The sequence below is a fragment of the Pipistrellus hanaki genome (genome assembly GCF_964339955.1).
Source record: "Pipistrellus hanaki genome assembly, chromosome: 11".
Taxonomy (NCBI): domain Eukaryota; kingdom Metazoa; phylum Chordata; class Mammalia; order Chiroptera; family Vespertilionidae; genus Pipistrellus; species Pipistrellus hanaki.
In genome coordinates this window covers 21,617,787-21,634,075 of record NC_140513.1, presented here as the reverse complement: position 1 = coordinate 21,634,075, position 16,289 = coordinate 21,617,787, and the positions used below count along the sequence as shown (strand labels likewise).

The following is a 16,289-nucleotide window of genomic DNA, read 5'->3' as shown; positions in this document are numbered from 1 at the left end:
ATTCCCTCGTAATACTTCTGGGCTTCTTCTGAGAATTCCCATTTAAAAATGGTCACAGGCTTCATTTTCAAGATGTATGTCAAAGCATAAATCCTGAATGCCGTTATTGTTGGCTATAATTCTTCCCAGAGAAACCAAGGATGCATTTGGTCGTGGCCTATTGTTAGAAGTATGAGCAAAATAACTAGAGCGGGTCCTCGGCCCCTATATTAGGTATTATCTGTTCTTCTTTATTCAGCCTGTCATCTGTACACTGGGATTATGGTCATCTACAATTCTACAACAGACTGAACAAATCATTACTGAACGTTGGTACAGGCCAATCACTGTGCTCAGGTAATGTATACACATCATCTCATAATTGCTTAAGGGCAGGGCTATAAGTGGGTATTTTAATTTTCATTTCTGTTTCTTAGGCGAGAATTTGATGCATTAAGTTTCAGTACCTCGTCCAGGATCACCAAGCCCAGTCCCGTAGCAGAGACAAGATCAAACACAAGTTTTCTCATGTGAAACAAGACTCAGAGATCTTTCTTCTTTCCCCCAACTCATGCTGATCAAGTGCCAGATCTGTGCCAGGTTCTGAAAATACAAAGATGATCGAGATACTTTCCCTGTCATCCATGAACCTCAGAAGTCAGAGAGAAGAGGAAAAGAAGCCAAGAGGAGTGGTTTTGAGTATTCTACAAAGCAGTCTGTCTGTTGAGGAGAGCAACTTCTGCATTGGATTCCCTGGAGAGCCAGAGAGCTGGTAGTCCTCACATCCTCCTCACATGGAAGGCGCTGTCCCCTAGTGATGGAATTGACAGCCGATGGGTCTACAAAGGATCCCAGGCAATAAGCCCTGGGCAGTGCCCTGTGATTGGAATTTTCATGCTTTCCCCCGACCCCTTGGACCAGGGATACTTAGTCCTTCCTTAAAAAAATATTTCCTTTCTTAAAAATTAAGCCACAGAAATGGACTTCTTACGGTCTGGAGGTTGAAAGTTTGAGATCAGAGTGCCAGCATGGTGAAAGGAGGGCCATTTTCCAGGTGCCTGACTTCTCGTTGTATCTTCATGTAGCTGAAGGGGGCACTTTTATATTTTCCTTTTTCCTTCAGTGCAAACTAGACAAGTAAACTTGGTGGTTTTTTTTTTTTTTTTTTTTTTTTTTTAATGAGGCATGGTTTTCTACCAGCATTTAGTTTTTTATCTATTCAAACTTTCCTCTAATATGCATAACTCTGAACAGCTCTGAATTATGCCTTTTAGGGGAATGAACATTGCAGCTAATGTTGCAAGACAACTTCCATTATAATCCTGTTTTCACATCCTTATGATATTTGGGAGAAAGAAGAGTTTTTTTTTAAGTTAAATTTTTCCATGGTTTGACTCAGCCCAAGGTGATTTAAAAAAATGTGTACAAATGACTCCATTTATTTTTGAGTTATTGTATTTGGAAATGTTGTTCATTTTTACTTCAACTATTATTAATGCATAAAAATTCCAAGTAAGAATGGCTATTAAAACTTCAGTCATTATATGCCACTTGTCCCAGGAATGACATCTGAGCAAGATTTTATATTTATAATTCCCAAAGGCTAGATTCTTTCTTTATGGGACTATATTACAGCACTTAATGCAAAAATGTTACAAATATTTCATTATTTTGAGTTTCATTTGCACACAGCTTTTCTGAGAGGAAATAATTATTTGAGTACCTTTTACAATTTTTGAATTTATGATAAACTCTAAAGTGACAAAATACATTTAAAAATAATTTCTATATTTCTGAACTATATTATTCAAGCTTTTAAGTTTTTTTTATCTTAGATCTGTTTTAAATGTGTCTCTTATAACTGGCACATTATTGAGACTTTCTAAAAATGTCATTTTTAAAGTGAAACCTACTTTTGGGGAACAGAATTACTAATAAATATCAGAAAATAAAAAAAGCAATGCTGTCTTTATCTGAGGATCTTTATTTAGAATGTGGGGCACATTTTTAAGTTAGTCTTTTGTTCTGTAAGTCTCTAATTGACTTTTCCTTTCCACCTATTATTGATGTACTTTGAAGTTCTGAAACATAATCTGATTTTCGCTGTAAGTCAGAACCCACCTACATAAGCACCTACGTAACTCACATGAAGCACATACACAGCAGTAATGAAGTGAAATGGTAAAAACAATTTAAAAGATAGCAATGTCTAACCTTTATTTGTGGTAAATAAATAATAAAAAACATAAAGCACATATGTACATATGTCAAAATGACGGAACTTTTTTTTTTTTTTTTTAATAAATACTATAAATGGGAGGTGGTGATGTAACCACGAAATGACGTACATCAAGTCCAATGTAACCCAAGGACTGCCTGTACATACAGATTATATATTGTGCTGTATACACATACACTATATGCATATATTATACAATATATTATGATATATATGCTATGCTATATATACTATATGCATATATTATAAACACGAGAAATATATATCATATATACATATGAAATATACATACATGTGTGTACTATGTATGTATATACATATGTGCATATATAGTTCTTGTTAATGCTTAGGTTACAATATTTTTTGATCCCTGGTTTTTCCTCTAGCATATCCATATAGCAGTTCCATCATTTGGGGGAGGTTAGATCTCTGTGTTCTGCCTTCAAGGTCTCTTTTTCTCTCTCTCACTCTCCTTATCTGTTTGATAAGAATGAGCTTTTGTCTCCTCTTCTCCTTCATAGTTTTGATTCACCCTTCAGAGTTCAGCTCTAAGACTACTTCTTCAAGGAGGCCTTTTCTCATTGTGCCTCCCACCCCCAAGCTGGTCAGCTTCCTGTTAACACATTGGTAAAGTTCATCATCAAAACCCTTATCACAACGTTACGGTCATGTGATGTCTAATTCCCCCACTAAAATGAAACTTCTCTGTGGGCAGGGTTAGAAATCTGACTTGTTTGTCGTTGTAACAGCAGCCCTTATCTTAGTGGTAGATATATGGCGACTTACAAATATTTATAGCATAGATGGGTAAATGAATTGCCCGTCTGCCATTTTCATTAAAAACACAATTTGTATATTTGAAGTCATTTATCAAAATGACTAGGCATTTAATATAGTTTTTCCTATAATTGACATTAAGGACAGGATAGTAACGGCACTCAATGCTTGAAAGCATTTCGACAACTTTTGCCCACGGGGAGCTATAATTTCACCTTATGATATCATAAACCACTCAAGGATTTCATGTAGTTATCAGAACCTCAGGCTAAAATTATAACCCTGAAAGCCCTTGCCGCCTATTTGTCATGTGGCACATGACACCAAGTAAAATATATTCTGTATTTTTGGACTTGAGTTTGCCTCTCAGGATACTAGCTGCTTCAATTTATATTTGACCTGCAAAATATTCAGCTCTCTGGAAGGTTAAACCATCTAAAAACCTAAGGTAATTCACAAGTTCTAGGTGTGCATGGAGCAATAATTAAATGAACATATTGTGAGTTTCTTATTTGTTCTGATCATTTTTTTTCTCAAGTTACCTTCCTGAAGTGCTGAGCAAAGCTTTGGGAGCCATGAGCATCCCTACCTTTGAATGCCCAGTCATTTCTTTAGTATAGTTTCACATGAGGGAGCACTTGGCATTGAAATGGTCATGGATCTGAAATTAGAAAGCTTGAACTTTGGCAGAGTCACTTAACCTCTCTGAGCCTCAGTCTCCTCTCCCGTGAAATGCGCTTTCTGCCAACAGATGTAGAGGATAAACTGGGTGCTGGACTGAAAGGGTTTGGGAAGGAATGGAGTGCTTTACAAATGGCTTGTGACGCTATGAAGACACATTGCTCCTTTTTCTTAGGGTTTGAAGTACCTGGGAGGACGTATTCTTGCTGGAACACTCTGAGTCTCACTTCTTCATGCCATACTCAGTCATATATTATGTGTGTACAAATGCCAATGTCACAGCCTCAGCAGAAGTCTCTGCCCTTGAATCAGCTTTGTGTGTGAGCAGCTTACTCAGATTAAGTTCAAGGGTCAAGAAAGGGCTGGCTGGCATAAATGGAGGACATTCTTACTATATGTGCAAATAAAACATTGCATAGAAAATAATTTACAGTCAGATGTTGTTGAGTATGAAACCTGTCTTTACCATTGATTAGCTATATGGCCTTGGAAAAGTTACATAAATTCTTTAAGCCCAATTTCCTTATGTGTATAAATGCAGTAAGGTTTACATGAGGAAAATCCATATGAAGCAGTTAGCATAGTCCTCAAACATAGAAAGTATCCAATAAATGCTATTATTATTATTTATTGACATTGACATTTCCAGTCCCTGTTACTGAAATTATATCTATATTTTTTTATTATGAAGTTATGAAGTTCATGTAGGACCTTCAAGATGTTGATTGATCATAATTTTAAACACATAAACTATAAGAGATGTCCATATTTATATTCTACATTCATTTACATTCTTACTTGTCAATAGATTCAACTCCATTAATTCTATGACTTCAGATCTTGTGTGTGTGTGGGGAAATCTCAAGTTCAAATATAATTTAAAAATATTTTTATTTATTCCTGAGAGGAAGGGAGAGAGAGAGAGAGAGAGAGAGAGAGAGAGAGAGAGAGAGAGAGAGAGAGAGAAACATCAATGATAAAAGAGAATCACTGATCAGCTGCGTTCTGTATGCTCCACACTGGGGATTGAGCCTGCAACCCGTGCATGTGCCCTGACTTGGAATCAAACCCTGACCACTGAGCCCACTAGCCAGGTTAGTTCAAATATAATTTAAGTAAATATTGATAGGTTGTGTTTGGGTTAGCACTGTTAAAATTTTGGGGCATTTGACATTTTTTTTAGGCATCAACTTCCTGATAAAGTGCCCTGGTTGGGCTGAGGGGACTGGGTGCTGCCATCTTGTTGCTGTGGATGTCGCCATCTTTGAGGGCGTTGCAGTAAATTTAGCATACTGCCCTCTTACTGGTTGTGGGCTCCATCATCTTTGGGATGGTGTGAGGGTCTATTAGCATATTCCCTCTTTATTAGATAGGATATTATATAGGTGACTATTTAAAGGTATCTATGACATATTCATTGATATAGAAAGTATATGTATGAAGAGAGTGCTCGCTAAGCAGGTTAATAATGTAGACAAAATTATAAATCTATTTCCCCCAATTTTATGAGAAAGTTTTGCAAAAATTTGGCATATTCTCTGTTTGTATTCAAATGAAGGAAGTGAACTTAGACATTCATTAAAGCAAATACAGCAGGGTGTCTAATTGAAAATGCTTTGCCGCAGTTAGTATGAATTAGTGTATCTATTTGAAAGTAATAAGGCTGCAGTTATTTTAAAATTTCTATGAAGAACCATCTCAAAATTATTTTGCATGTAGATGAGGAAGTAAACAGATCACATACTCATTTGTTCTGTTTCCCATTTATCAACCTGAATTAGCTAAGTCTTGATGGTTTTCCTAAAGTTCCTTGAAGAATATTCAGGAAGGGAAGGGAAATACACATTTGTCAACTCCTAATAAGTGTTGTGTACTGTGTGTCTCATCCTTTCTGAATCACTACACAGTTCTGACCTAACTCCACAATCTGCCACTGGGGACCAAGAGCCACCTAGGCTGGGGCAGTATCATCTGTGTCACACTCCCATTCAAGGACATGAGGCTCATGAGCCACGATTTGCCACTCTTTGACTAATGAGTTTGCCGACCCCGGCTCTAGGGATATAGGTGCATAAAATAGATCTGGTCTCCACCTTTGTGAAGTTTATAATTGAGTGGTGAATGGAATCAGAACTTTAGTTAGATCTTTAACATCCGTTACCTACTGGAATACTGTCAAAGTAAGACACAGGGGCCATGGCAAGAAGTTAGCTAAATTTCACCCAACTAAACTCTGATCGAGGCATACGTGAAACGTAGATCTGCCCTTTGCATCACAGTACAGCACCCCTTACTGGAGTTTTCCTTCCATTCGTTCGATAGCATCTAGTATGAGAATGGTTATGAAAGGTCTTATCCAAAGCACTGATTTCAAAGTAATCCCTGCAGAAGGTTCTATCCTTAATCCAATGATGCTGCAAATTTTTATCCATTTATTACAGAATATTAACTGTTCACCCAACACTGTGTAGATCTAGTGATGAGCAAAACACAGGGGGTCGATTACTTAGTAAACAAAGAGATACTATGACAATTTCAGATTGTGTTAAGTCCTGTGAGAGAAATAAACTGGGTGGGAATAAAAATTTGTTTCATAAAGTAACTGTGGAAAGCTCAGCATCTTTAAGATGAAAACAGTTTACCGTGGGAGTGCTCTTCATTGAGGAACTCCTCTTCCTGGAGCTAAAAGGCTGCGGATAGCGGCAGTACATGTGGAGCAAACATTGCTTTTTTAAGACAATAAGACATTATTGTCTTATGTCTCAAATAGTCTCATTCCTACTTGGCTTACCATGTACTTTTCCATTACATAAATGACATATGGCCCATTGCAGAAAGCAAGGAGTAGAAATAATAAATACTTCCTATAATTACAGTACTTGGATGTTGCTGCTGTTAACATTGTGCTATATTTCCTTCTAGTCACTTCTCTTTACTAGTATAGCACATGCATATGCATATTGCAAAACTTAAAATATAGATATGCTCTTATATCCTAACTTTATATTTAACATGATATTTTGATTTTTTGACATTTAAAAACTCTGCAAAATCATCTCTACTAGCTACATTTTTATAACACATAGGAGGAATATTACAATGTAATTGTGCTACTGTTGGATATCTACCTGGCTTTCAAGTTTTTGCTATTTTGAGCAAGACAGCAGTGAATCTTTGCAATAAATTGTTGTTCATATATTATTTCCTTTGGACAGATTCCTAGAAGTGAAAATCAAGGCTGAAAGGGCATGACCCCTTTTAAGGCTTTTGGTATGAACTGCCAAATTGATTTATGAAATTATTGTGCCAACTTACCCTCCCAACATCAGTATGCCAATGCCAGTCTTACGTGCTTCCACCAAGATTGAGAACCAGCACTTAAAGATTCCTAATCTGATAGGTCTAAATAACATTTCAGCTCCTGCTGGTTTGGGTCAGTGGATAGAGCGTTGGCCCATGGACTGAAGGGTACTGGTTTCGATTCCAGTCAAGGGCATATATCTCAGAGATCATCGTGTGGGAGGCAACCAATCAATCAATGTTTCTCTCCCTCTCCCCTCCACACTCTCTAAAAATCAATAGAAAAATATCTTCAAGTGAGGATTAACAAAAATAAAAAGGAAAAATTAATATCTTTTCATTACTGTTTCAGTTAGAATTTCTTTGATAACAAGTAAGATTTAACATTTTTATATTTCTTAGTCAATTTTATTTCTTTTTCTGGATTGCTGTTAACATTCTTTATTATTTGATTTGAACACTACTTAAAGTATATCTTGCTCTCTTCCTGAAAGGATTTAAACTAGCTTAAAGGTCAAAAAATGCAGAATAGCATAAATTAAAGTAGGATGAAGTAGAAAAGGAAACAACATGAAACCAGGAATCACGCTTAAATGCATAAAGCAATGACAATAAATCTGCTCTTAGTAGGCAAGAAATTTGCCTCCAAGCTCTCCAGATGTTAGCCTACAAAGAGAATCTTGCCATTTACCAAGTTCACATTGACCAGAAGGGAGAGAATGAAAGAGCAAGAACTAATTGTTCAGGATAAATATAATTAATATTGGTATTAAAATCTGACAAGACTTTATACACACACACACACACACACACACACACACACACACGTTATTGATTTCAGAGAGGAAAGGAGAGGGAGAGATAAAAAACATCAATGATGAGAGAGAACCATGGATTAGCTGCCTCCTGCACACCCCTCACTGGGGATTGAGCCACAACCCTGGCATGTGCCCCTGACTGGAATTGAACCGGGAGCCCCCTGTCTGCAGGCTGAGGCTCTATCCACTGAGCCAAACCAGTCAGGGCTTTGACAAGACTTTTAACTATTTTTTTTTTATTTTGAATTTTTTGTATAAGTTGCTTTACTTTGATTATTTTAATTTCCATTACTACTTAATGGAGGGTGTATATTATATTAATGTGATTTTCAAGAGTGTCTGGCATATGGGAGTGGTCAATGAGTATTATTGTTATTATAATTATAACAGTATTCTCTGTTAGTTTTGCTAGTATTAAGTTTTTAATATCAAATCCCTGGAATCTGTTTTTATATTAATGTTAATATATTATTTTTAGAAGATTAAGCAACAAACAAGAAAAGTCCTTTGGGATTTTGACTGGATTTGCTTTAGAGCTGTTAAACTAAGAAAATTTGACATCTTTCAATATCCTGCCTTCCAATTTGGTAACATAGCAACTTACTTGTTTGCTTATTATTAAAATAGCTTTATTGAGATATTACTCACATACCATACAATTTACCCATTTAAAGTGTATAACTCAATGGTTTTTAATATGTTGACAAAATGTGTACTACCATTAGCACATTTAATTTTTTTATCCAAATCATCTTTTATGTTTCTACATTACAGATTGCTTTAATGCAATTCCTATAGAGGATGCTTTTCTGATCTAGTATGAATTTTTGTTGCCAAAGTGAGTTTCCCCCATATCTTTTCGATCTGGAAGTACATAGGAAATGCACCTATCCTCAGACTATAGCATTGCTTGGACTTTTCTTCTTTTGAGAAATTTTCTCTCTAGAACGTCTGATGATCAAAATCCATTTGTTCCCTTTTCCTGGCTTTCCAGTCTCTTAGCTCACGATGGGGTGGTAACAACTGTACCCCTCTCCCTCCAGTCTAGGGGCTTCTGCATATGCTGAAATTATGCAGAAATAATGTAGAAATATTATTACTTTGTGTTAATGTAGCTAGCATACTAAACAGTCACCCTGAGATGCTCTTCTCCTAATACCCCCCAACCCCCGTGAGCTCATTTACATTCTTTAGTTCTCAGCTAGATTTGCTTTCCGAGGGGAAGGGATCTGGGTAGGGGGCCCTTCTCTGATACTCTGGTAGATCAGGTCTCCTGTGAGGCTCTCTGATTCTGCTGTAATTGGCCTCAACTTACTTTTAAGTTCCCACAATTTAATTTATTAGCTGGTGTATGGGCTCCCCTGATAAATGTCTTCCCTTCCCATAAACTCCACGTGGCAAGGACAATATCTGTTTTGCTCACTATTTAACACCCAGCCACCTAGCATGGTGCCGGGAGCAGAAGTTGCTGTGATCGGATGAATTAAAGAAAGAATGAATGGCTTGGAGTAGTTCAGCTTTCCTTCCTCTCACTTCAACCTCTGTTTTCAGTGTCTTGCTTGCCTTGGAGTTCTGGCGTCCCTCCCTTCTTCAAGGCCAGCTTTTATTATATGATCTCCTATGTTTTATGAAGCAGCCTCATGCTGCTTTATGAAGATCAATAAAGATGGTCTTTATTGTTTGGGGAAATGCTTTATCCCTGCTACAGCTGTGCGAATGTCCTTTCCTTTAATATTTCAGGTTAAAGTTTGCTCTTGCCTTCTCAGCGGGTCTATTTAACTTTAAATATTTACTTGAACGTTCACTAGGACTGTTTTTCTAAAGCAGTGCCATAATTTGTCCATACAAAAATGACATTAGCTTCCTATTCTCTCTAAGGAGCTGACACTTTAAAAAATATATATATATGAGAATAGGGTTAAAGGGGGCATTTTAAGTGAGAAGCTGGAAAAGAAGAATTAGAAAGTCTGTAAAATCAGCAGATAGCTCATTTCAGATGCTCACGTATCCTTTCAGCTAGGCCACTTCAACTCTAAGAGCAGAGGTATAAGGTTTATTTTTCAAAGTACTTCACAATTTATGAAGTGATATTTCTCATCTTGTCTTATATCTCAGCACACTGGATGTCAATGGTTGGAAGGTTCTGAGAATGCTCAAGTCTATACCTTAGATCAGTGTTTCCCAAAGTGTGGTATGCGTACCCCCAGGGGTACAGGAAGAGTTTGGTGGGGATATGCACTGCACCGTGCTTAGCTGCACCTAATTCTACATTCTCATGAGTATGAGGGGGTACTCAGCGTTACAAAAATTATAGAAGGGGTACACATATGTCAAAAGTTTGGGAAACACTGCCTTAGATCATAGGCCCAGGTGAAGACCTTATTGGATAAAAATAATACTGCAATGTTTACCACCAGTCCATTATCTCACAATGCTAAGAGAAAATGACTTTGGATGATGGGCCAGCGGTGTTTGTTTCCATCTGTCTACTCTGTTTTCTGCATTGCCTATAATGAATAGTGCTAGTTCTATGTCAGAGAAATGCCTATATAATCTCTTAAATACATTACTCAGATTCTTTCCTGGTCTCATGCTTTCAAGAGCCCACCTGCCTTGAAGCATGGAACTTGCTTCCCAGAAGAGACATGGTGGGGGACCATGGTTGGGAGCCATGAGAAACTACATGTATTACTTTTCATGTAAAATAAATTATTCTGGCAAATAGTTAGGTGAGGATAGAACCATCCTCTTGGGATTTCATTGGCACAGCAAGCCAATCCCTTCTTCCTTGAGGTTCTCTGTAAGAGCAGCCAGAAAAAAGGTTATTTCTTCCCTCTGATCACATCAGAAAAAAAAAGAAAGAAAGAAAGAAAGAAGATCCCAGGCTGCCTCAGCTACTGGAACATGTAATGAATCACAAATTGTTCTGTCCTGCTCAGCCTTTTGCTTTTCATTTTATTTGATTCAAATTAGTTGGTTGAAGCAAATGAATCTCAATGCTGAAATGGTGATGAGATGTTCACATTCTTAACTCTTAACAATTTTTTAAAGTTGTGTGAAATGTGTAGCTAGCATGCTAAAGAGTCATGATCAATAAGAAAAATGGAGCTAATACATTCATTGAAAGTTATCTGACATTGTGATTACAGATACTTAAGCAGCCAGAAATCAATTCATTATCTCAAATTAAACGTGGTTACATGTAGGCCTTTCTCACCATATGAAGAACTTGCTAGTTATAACAGAAAGTTGACCTTATCCAGTTTTACTCACTTTGTCTTATGGGTTGGGCTAGGCTTCTAAGTTCACCTTTCTATTGTGGTAAAGTGGGGAATGGAATGATTGTTTCTTCTGCTTAAAAATGTGTTTTACTGCTATGTAAATTGTATTTTTATCTGTATGATTGTATTTTTAATCCCCTAAAATCATTGCTTTATATTTCTCCTGCATAGCATCCTGACTTCATTTTGGCAATCTTTGGGTCTGATTTGTGAAACTTACCACTGCTTTACCAGTTCATCTGAACTCTACCCTCCTCCTTCCTTCTACCTTTAAGGTCAACTATCTAGAATATGAAAGGCAGCCTATATTAGAGACATTTTTCTTAAATGTCCTTGGGCAATTGTAATGCAACTGTTGGTGACCTACCCCCAACCCAAGGTGACCAGTTCTACAGCTTTCTGCATTCTATTCTTATATACCTACTGAGATCTTTAGCATTTGACTTTGGGAGCTAATAATAAAATGTTAGTTCTTAACATTTATTATTTTTTAATGGTGACCAAAAGATGCCTTACTATTTAAAATATGGATTATACTATTTATTTCCATTAATTCTCAAGAGAAATAATCTGTTTTTGAAATCTGCTTTGGGTGAATATGCTTTGTAAGATTATTCCCAGATAGCCATTCTATCAGTCAAATAACACAGGGAAAAACTGTGCTAATAGATGTTTCTACCAGAAAGACTTTCTCTGGAACAAATGCCCCCTGAAATGCTTTACTCTTTTTGTTGCATTTAATACAACAATAAAACATATAATTCAACAAGGCAACAGATTTTTGGACTAGTCTATAGGCAGCTGAGGGAATTTTTTGTTTTCAATGAAAGAACATAGATAAACTACAGCATAAGACACAATATATGGAGTTATAATGGATAATAAAGAGAGCCAAAAAGGAAGCATTACCTTAGGGTCATGTATCCCAGAAAGCTCTTCATAGATCTTCTCACCGACCATGACAGCAGCCAAGTTTGCCGTGTATGTAGAAAGGCAAAACATACAGAAAATGGCCCAAAGGTTCATTAGAAACCTTCCAGTCCAGCATTTTGGGGGTTTGATGGCTGCTGTTCTACCAAACAAGAGAGCATAGCAGACATTCAAGGCTGAAGAGAAAGAGAAGACTTTACTTCTATTCCGCCCCTTGGGAGTCATACCAAAGGGGCTCTTCCATTCATATAGAGTGAGGAAGATGGCAGTGATGTGCAGAGCCACAAAAATCCCCAGCCACAATGTCCAGTGGAGTGGCCACATGAAGGCTCCAATGGGAGCTGCTGTGTCTCGGGTCCTCACTAAGATGCCCAAGCTGGTGGAGAAAAAAGGACTGGTGAAGTCTATCACCTGACTTCGTGCAGTATTGATGCTGAAGGAAGTGACTGCCATGTGGGCTGAACCACTCAGGAGATCACCCACTAGTCCAGTCCAGTGCCCATTTTTCCAGGCTCCATATTTTCCATCTCCAACGATATAGAGGTCAAAGTCAAAGTTCATGTCTTCTGCTAGCTTTTCCAGCAGATCAATGCAATATCCATAGCAGCACTTCTTGAGTTTGATGGACACTGTATCATTACCGCTATGGAGGCTACTAAAAAGGCTGTCCAATATGGAAGAGTCATTAGTCATGGGGTCAAGGCAGAGTTGGCCAGCAGGGCACAAGCCTTCATCGTCTACCTCCCGAGTGAAGACAAATGGATGCTCAACCAGGGTAACCACTCTCAGGTGTAGCTTACTTGGGTTTTGGAAGTGGGTTTTATGCCTCTGGGCCTGCTCTGGCCAAATTCCATAGTCCATGACAACCTTTCCCCCTTGCCAGCTGCCCAAGCGGGTCCACATTGGCTTTCCCAGGGGGTCATGTTGCAGATTCCAGATGAAAAAGTTATTTTCTGAGCTGATGATAGAGGAACCTTTTACTTTGATGGAACCACTGAGGCCTCTGAAAGTGGTGTTGGCTAGAAACCTGGGAAAGAGGAGCAAAGGCAAAAAGAAAGAGAGAGGTGAAGCCAAAGACAGAAAGCCATGCTCATTTTTACTTCTTTGTCTTAGAAGAAACTCTGATCTTTAAAAAAAAGAAAAAAAGAAAAAAAAAAAAGGGCATTGCCAATAATTTCTTCAGGAATGAGTAATCTGGACTCTTTCTAGGAGAAGAGTCCTATCTTAGTGAGCCAATGAGCTCCTACCCTCACACCCTGGCTAGATGCTTAGTTCTTGATCTTACTCCAAATTTCTTTATTCCTAGTTAAGGGAGGTGTTAATTGTTTTTTTGCTGTAAACTGATAATTATATATTTTCCAAACTGTGGATTTCCTCAACATCTTTAACATGTCCATTTTTTTCTGGTCATTACATTTGATTACAACTAAATCAGCTCAATAAATATTTTTTTGGTGCAAGGAATAAGTTTTGGTAAATATACATATCCTATATAATAAAAGGCTAATATGCAAGTTGACTGAACAGCAGAATGACAAGTTGCTATGATGTGCACTGACCACCTGGGGGCAGAAGCTCAATGCAGAAGCTGCCCCAGGTGGTCAGTGCGCTCCCACAGGGGGAGCACTGCTTAGCCAGAAGCCATGCTCACAGCTGATGACTCAGCGATGGGTGACGGGAGCCTCTCCCACCTCCGAGGCAGTGGAATATCCCCCAAAGACTCCTGGACTGAAAGAGGGCACAGGCCAGGCTGAGGGACCCCGTCTGAGTGCACGAATTTTGTGCACCAAGGCCTCTAGTACTTTTATAATGGCTTAAAAATTGTATTCATAATTCTAGAAAGCTGACAAGTCTTGTTACCAGTGTTTCTTCTTGGTAGTGTGAAAACAATCAACATATCTGCCGCCCTGAGACCAGTGAAAGCTGCATGTGGGCTATTGTCTAGGGGACAAACAAAAAGATGATAAATAGGTCTGCAGTTCTCCGGGAAGCCTCAGGCTACCCTCCCTCTAAATCATTAGAGAATAACAATGGGCTCTGGCTTAGAAAGAGCTTCTGCCGAACGCGAACGCGCCCGATCTTGTCTGATCTCGGAAGCTAAGCAGGGTCTGGCCTGGTTAGTACTTGGATGGGAGAAAGCGCTTCTGCCAAAAGTCAAAGGGAGGAAAATTATGAACTGAATGATACACTGATTCCTAACTTTGCTAACCAGGGGACTGACAGTATATATATGCTTTGACATGGGTGGGACAGGAAAATGCTTTGTCTCTCTAGGGTAGTGGTTCTCAACCTTTCTAATGCCACGACCCTTTAATACAGTTCCTCATGTTGTGGTGACCCTGCAACCATAAAATTATTTCTTTGCTACTTCATAACTATAATTTTGCTATGGTTATGAGTTGTAATGTAAATATCTGTGTTTTCTGATGGTCTTAAGCTCTACAGCAGCGGTTTCCAACCTGTGGGTTGTGACCCACAGGTTGAGAACCGCTAGCAGGGTCGCCTAAGTCCAGCAGAAAACACAGATATTATGTACGATTCATAACAGCAGCAAAATTACAGTTATGAAGTAGCAATGAAAATAACTTTATGGTTGGAGTCACCACAACATGAGGAACTGTATTAAAGGGTCGTGGCATTAGAAAGGTTGAGAACCACTGCTCTAGAGTCTAGGAAGATAAGACAATAGAGGTAACATGAAAGCTAGTGGCACCTATGTACTCTTGCTTGTGGCCTAGTGTCAGAATGGAAGCCCAGACTTTGACATCAGACACACCTCTGTGAATACTAGTCCAGCTACCTTCTAGCATCATCCTTGGACAACTTACAGAATTCTAACCTTCATAATCAGAAAAATGGGTAAGCTAATACTTCCTCCATGATAAGGGTTGGAAATAAGGCACATAAAGAACATACCCTACCTCATGACATGTAACAGATATTCCAGATATAGTAGTAATATTTTTGTGTCATTCAAGTTTTTTTTTGACCATGGCTGTCCCCAGGTCACTTTCCTGTCTTTTAGTATCATTTTTCAGGTGGGAGACATAAAATTCTACTTTATGATAAACTCATAGAGGGTACTCAAAACACATTTCAAATGAAAAGGAATTAAAGTGAAATAAAATATATTTTTGAGGAATTCAGATATTACAAGTCTAGGCTCTCAGCAAGACACATTCATCTAATGCCTGCCACAAACATTACCCTGTATTTTACAAATGCAAATACAAGCAGTAAGAAGTTATGCTGCCACAGAAGGGAGATAGAGAAATCAGAAAGTGTGAAGAATGTACTAATTTTCATTAGAGATATAAATGTAAATCATATTAGAAGATGCTACTATCAGTAAATGCAATGGTGAAACTACTCATTTTGGTAGATTGCATGTAATGGTAATTATTCATGTTAGCACTCCCCAGTGGGATTTAACCACTTAAAATGAGTTCTATTTTGCAACAAGTAATGAAGTCTCAGTTATTGTAGACTTTAAAATGCTTTTCTGCTTCTTTAGAGAAGTAGGGATCTAAGTCATTAAAATATTCAGATTAATCAATTGATAATTATCTAGGTACCATAAGGAAAGGATGACTACATTTGTGTTTCTAATGAGTGACCTACTTTTATATTTGTGAAGAAACACACACCACACACACACACACACACACACACACACACACACATACACACACACACAGAGCACACTCTTGCTGACATAGCCTAGGAAATAAAGTGTTTAGCAATAAATAGGTTAATTTCATTTAGTTACTTTAGTGGTTGGGAAAATAAAGTTAAAGTTGTAGAAAGAGGAACCCTTCATTATTTTAAGAATATTGGGACTTAATGATTATAGATTTTCAACTGAATGGGCCCTTGAAAGCCTACCAATGAATAAATATATACTGTACTTAAGTTTATCTCAGGAAAGAAGGCACTAAGAAGTTATCAGAAATCTTTCAGAGATTATGTAACCCCGTCATTCAGTAAAACAATTCCGCCTTATCAGTGATAATGATACTGAAGATGGACTGAGCAACATGGTTGATGGACAGTGCTCAGTTGTCTATGAGGTATTCATTTGTCATAGGAAAGCAAACCAATCAGGATAGAAATGTCTTTAGTTTCCCCAGAGCACAGTGCTAGTTTCACTATGCAATTGGCACCAAGAAATAAAGTCTCAGAGAATGCCCATTTATGACATTACTAGAGGTTCAGTGCATGAAATTCATGCACTGGGGAGGGGGTGGGGCAGGGGAGGGATGTCCCTCAGCCTAGCTTGCACCC

General features: G+C 38.0%; 1 protein-coding gene across 3 annotated transcripts in view; it reads right to left on the bottom strand.

Annotated features, from left to right (window-relative positions):
- GRIN3A (glutamate ionotropic receptor NMDA type subunit 3A) overlaps positions 1-16,289 on the bottom strand; it is a 139,121-nt gene that overhangs the window by 59,135 nt on the left and 63,697 nt on the right. For all 3 annotated transcript variants that reach the window (XR_014796419.1, XM_084899741.1, XM_084899740.1), the window contains exon 3: positions 11,985-13,032. Coding sequence is in view for 2 of the 3 variants with exons in the window: in XM_084899741.1 (XP_084755867.1) it covers positions 11,985-13,032 (1,048 nt within the window). In the remaining variant the exon portion in view is untranslated. The remainder of the gene's footprint in view (positions 1-11,984; positions 13,033-16,289) is intronic.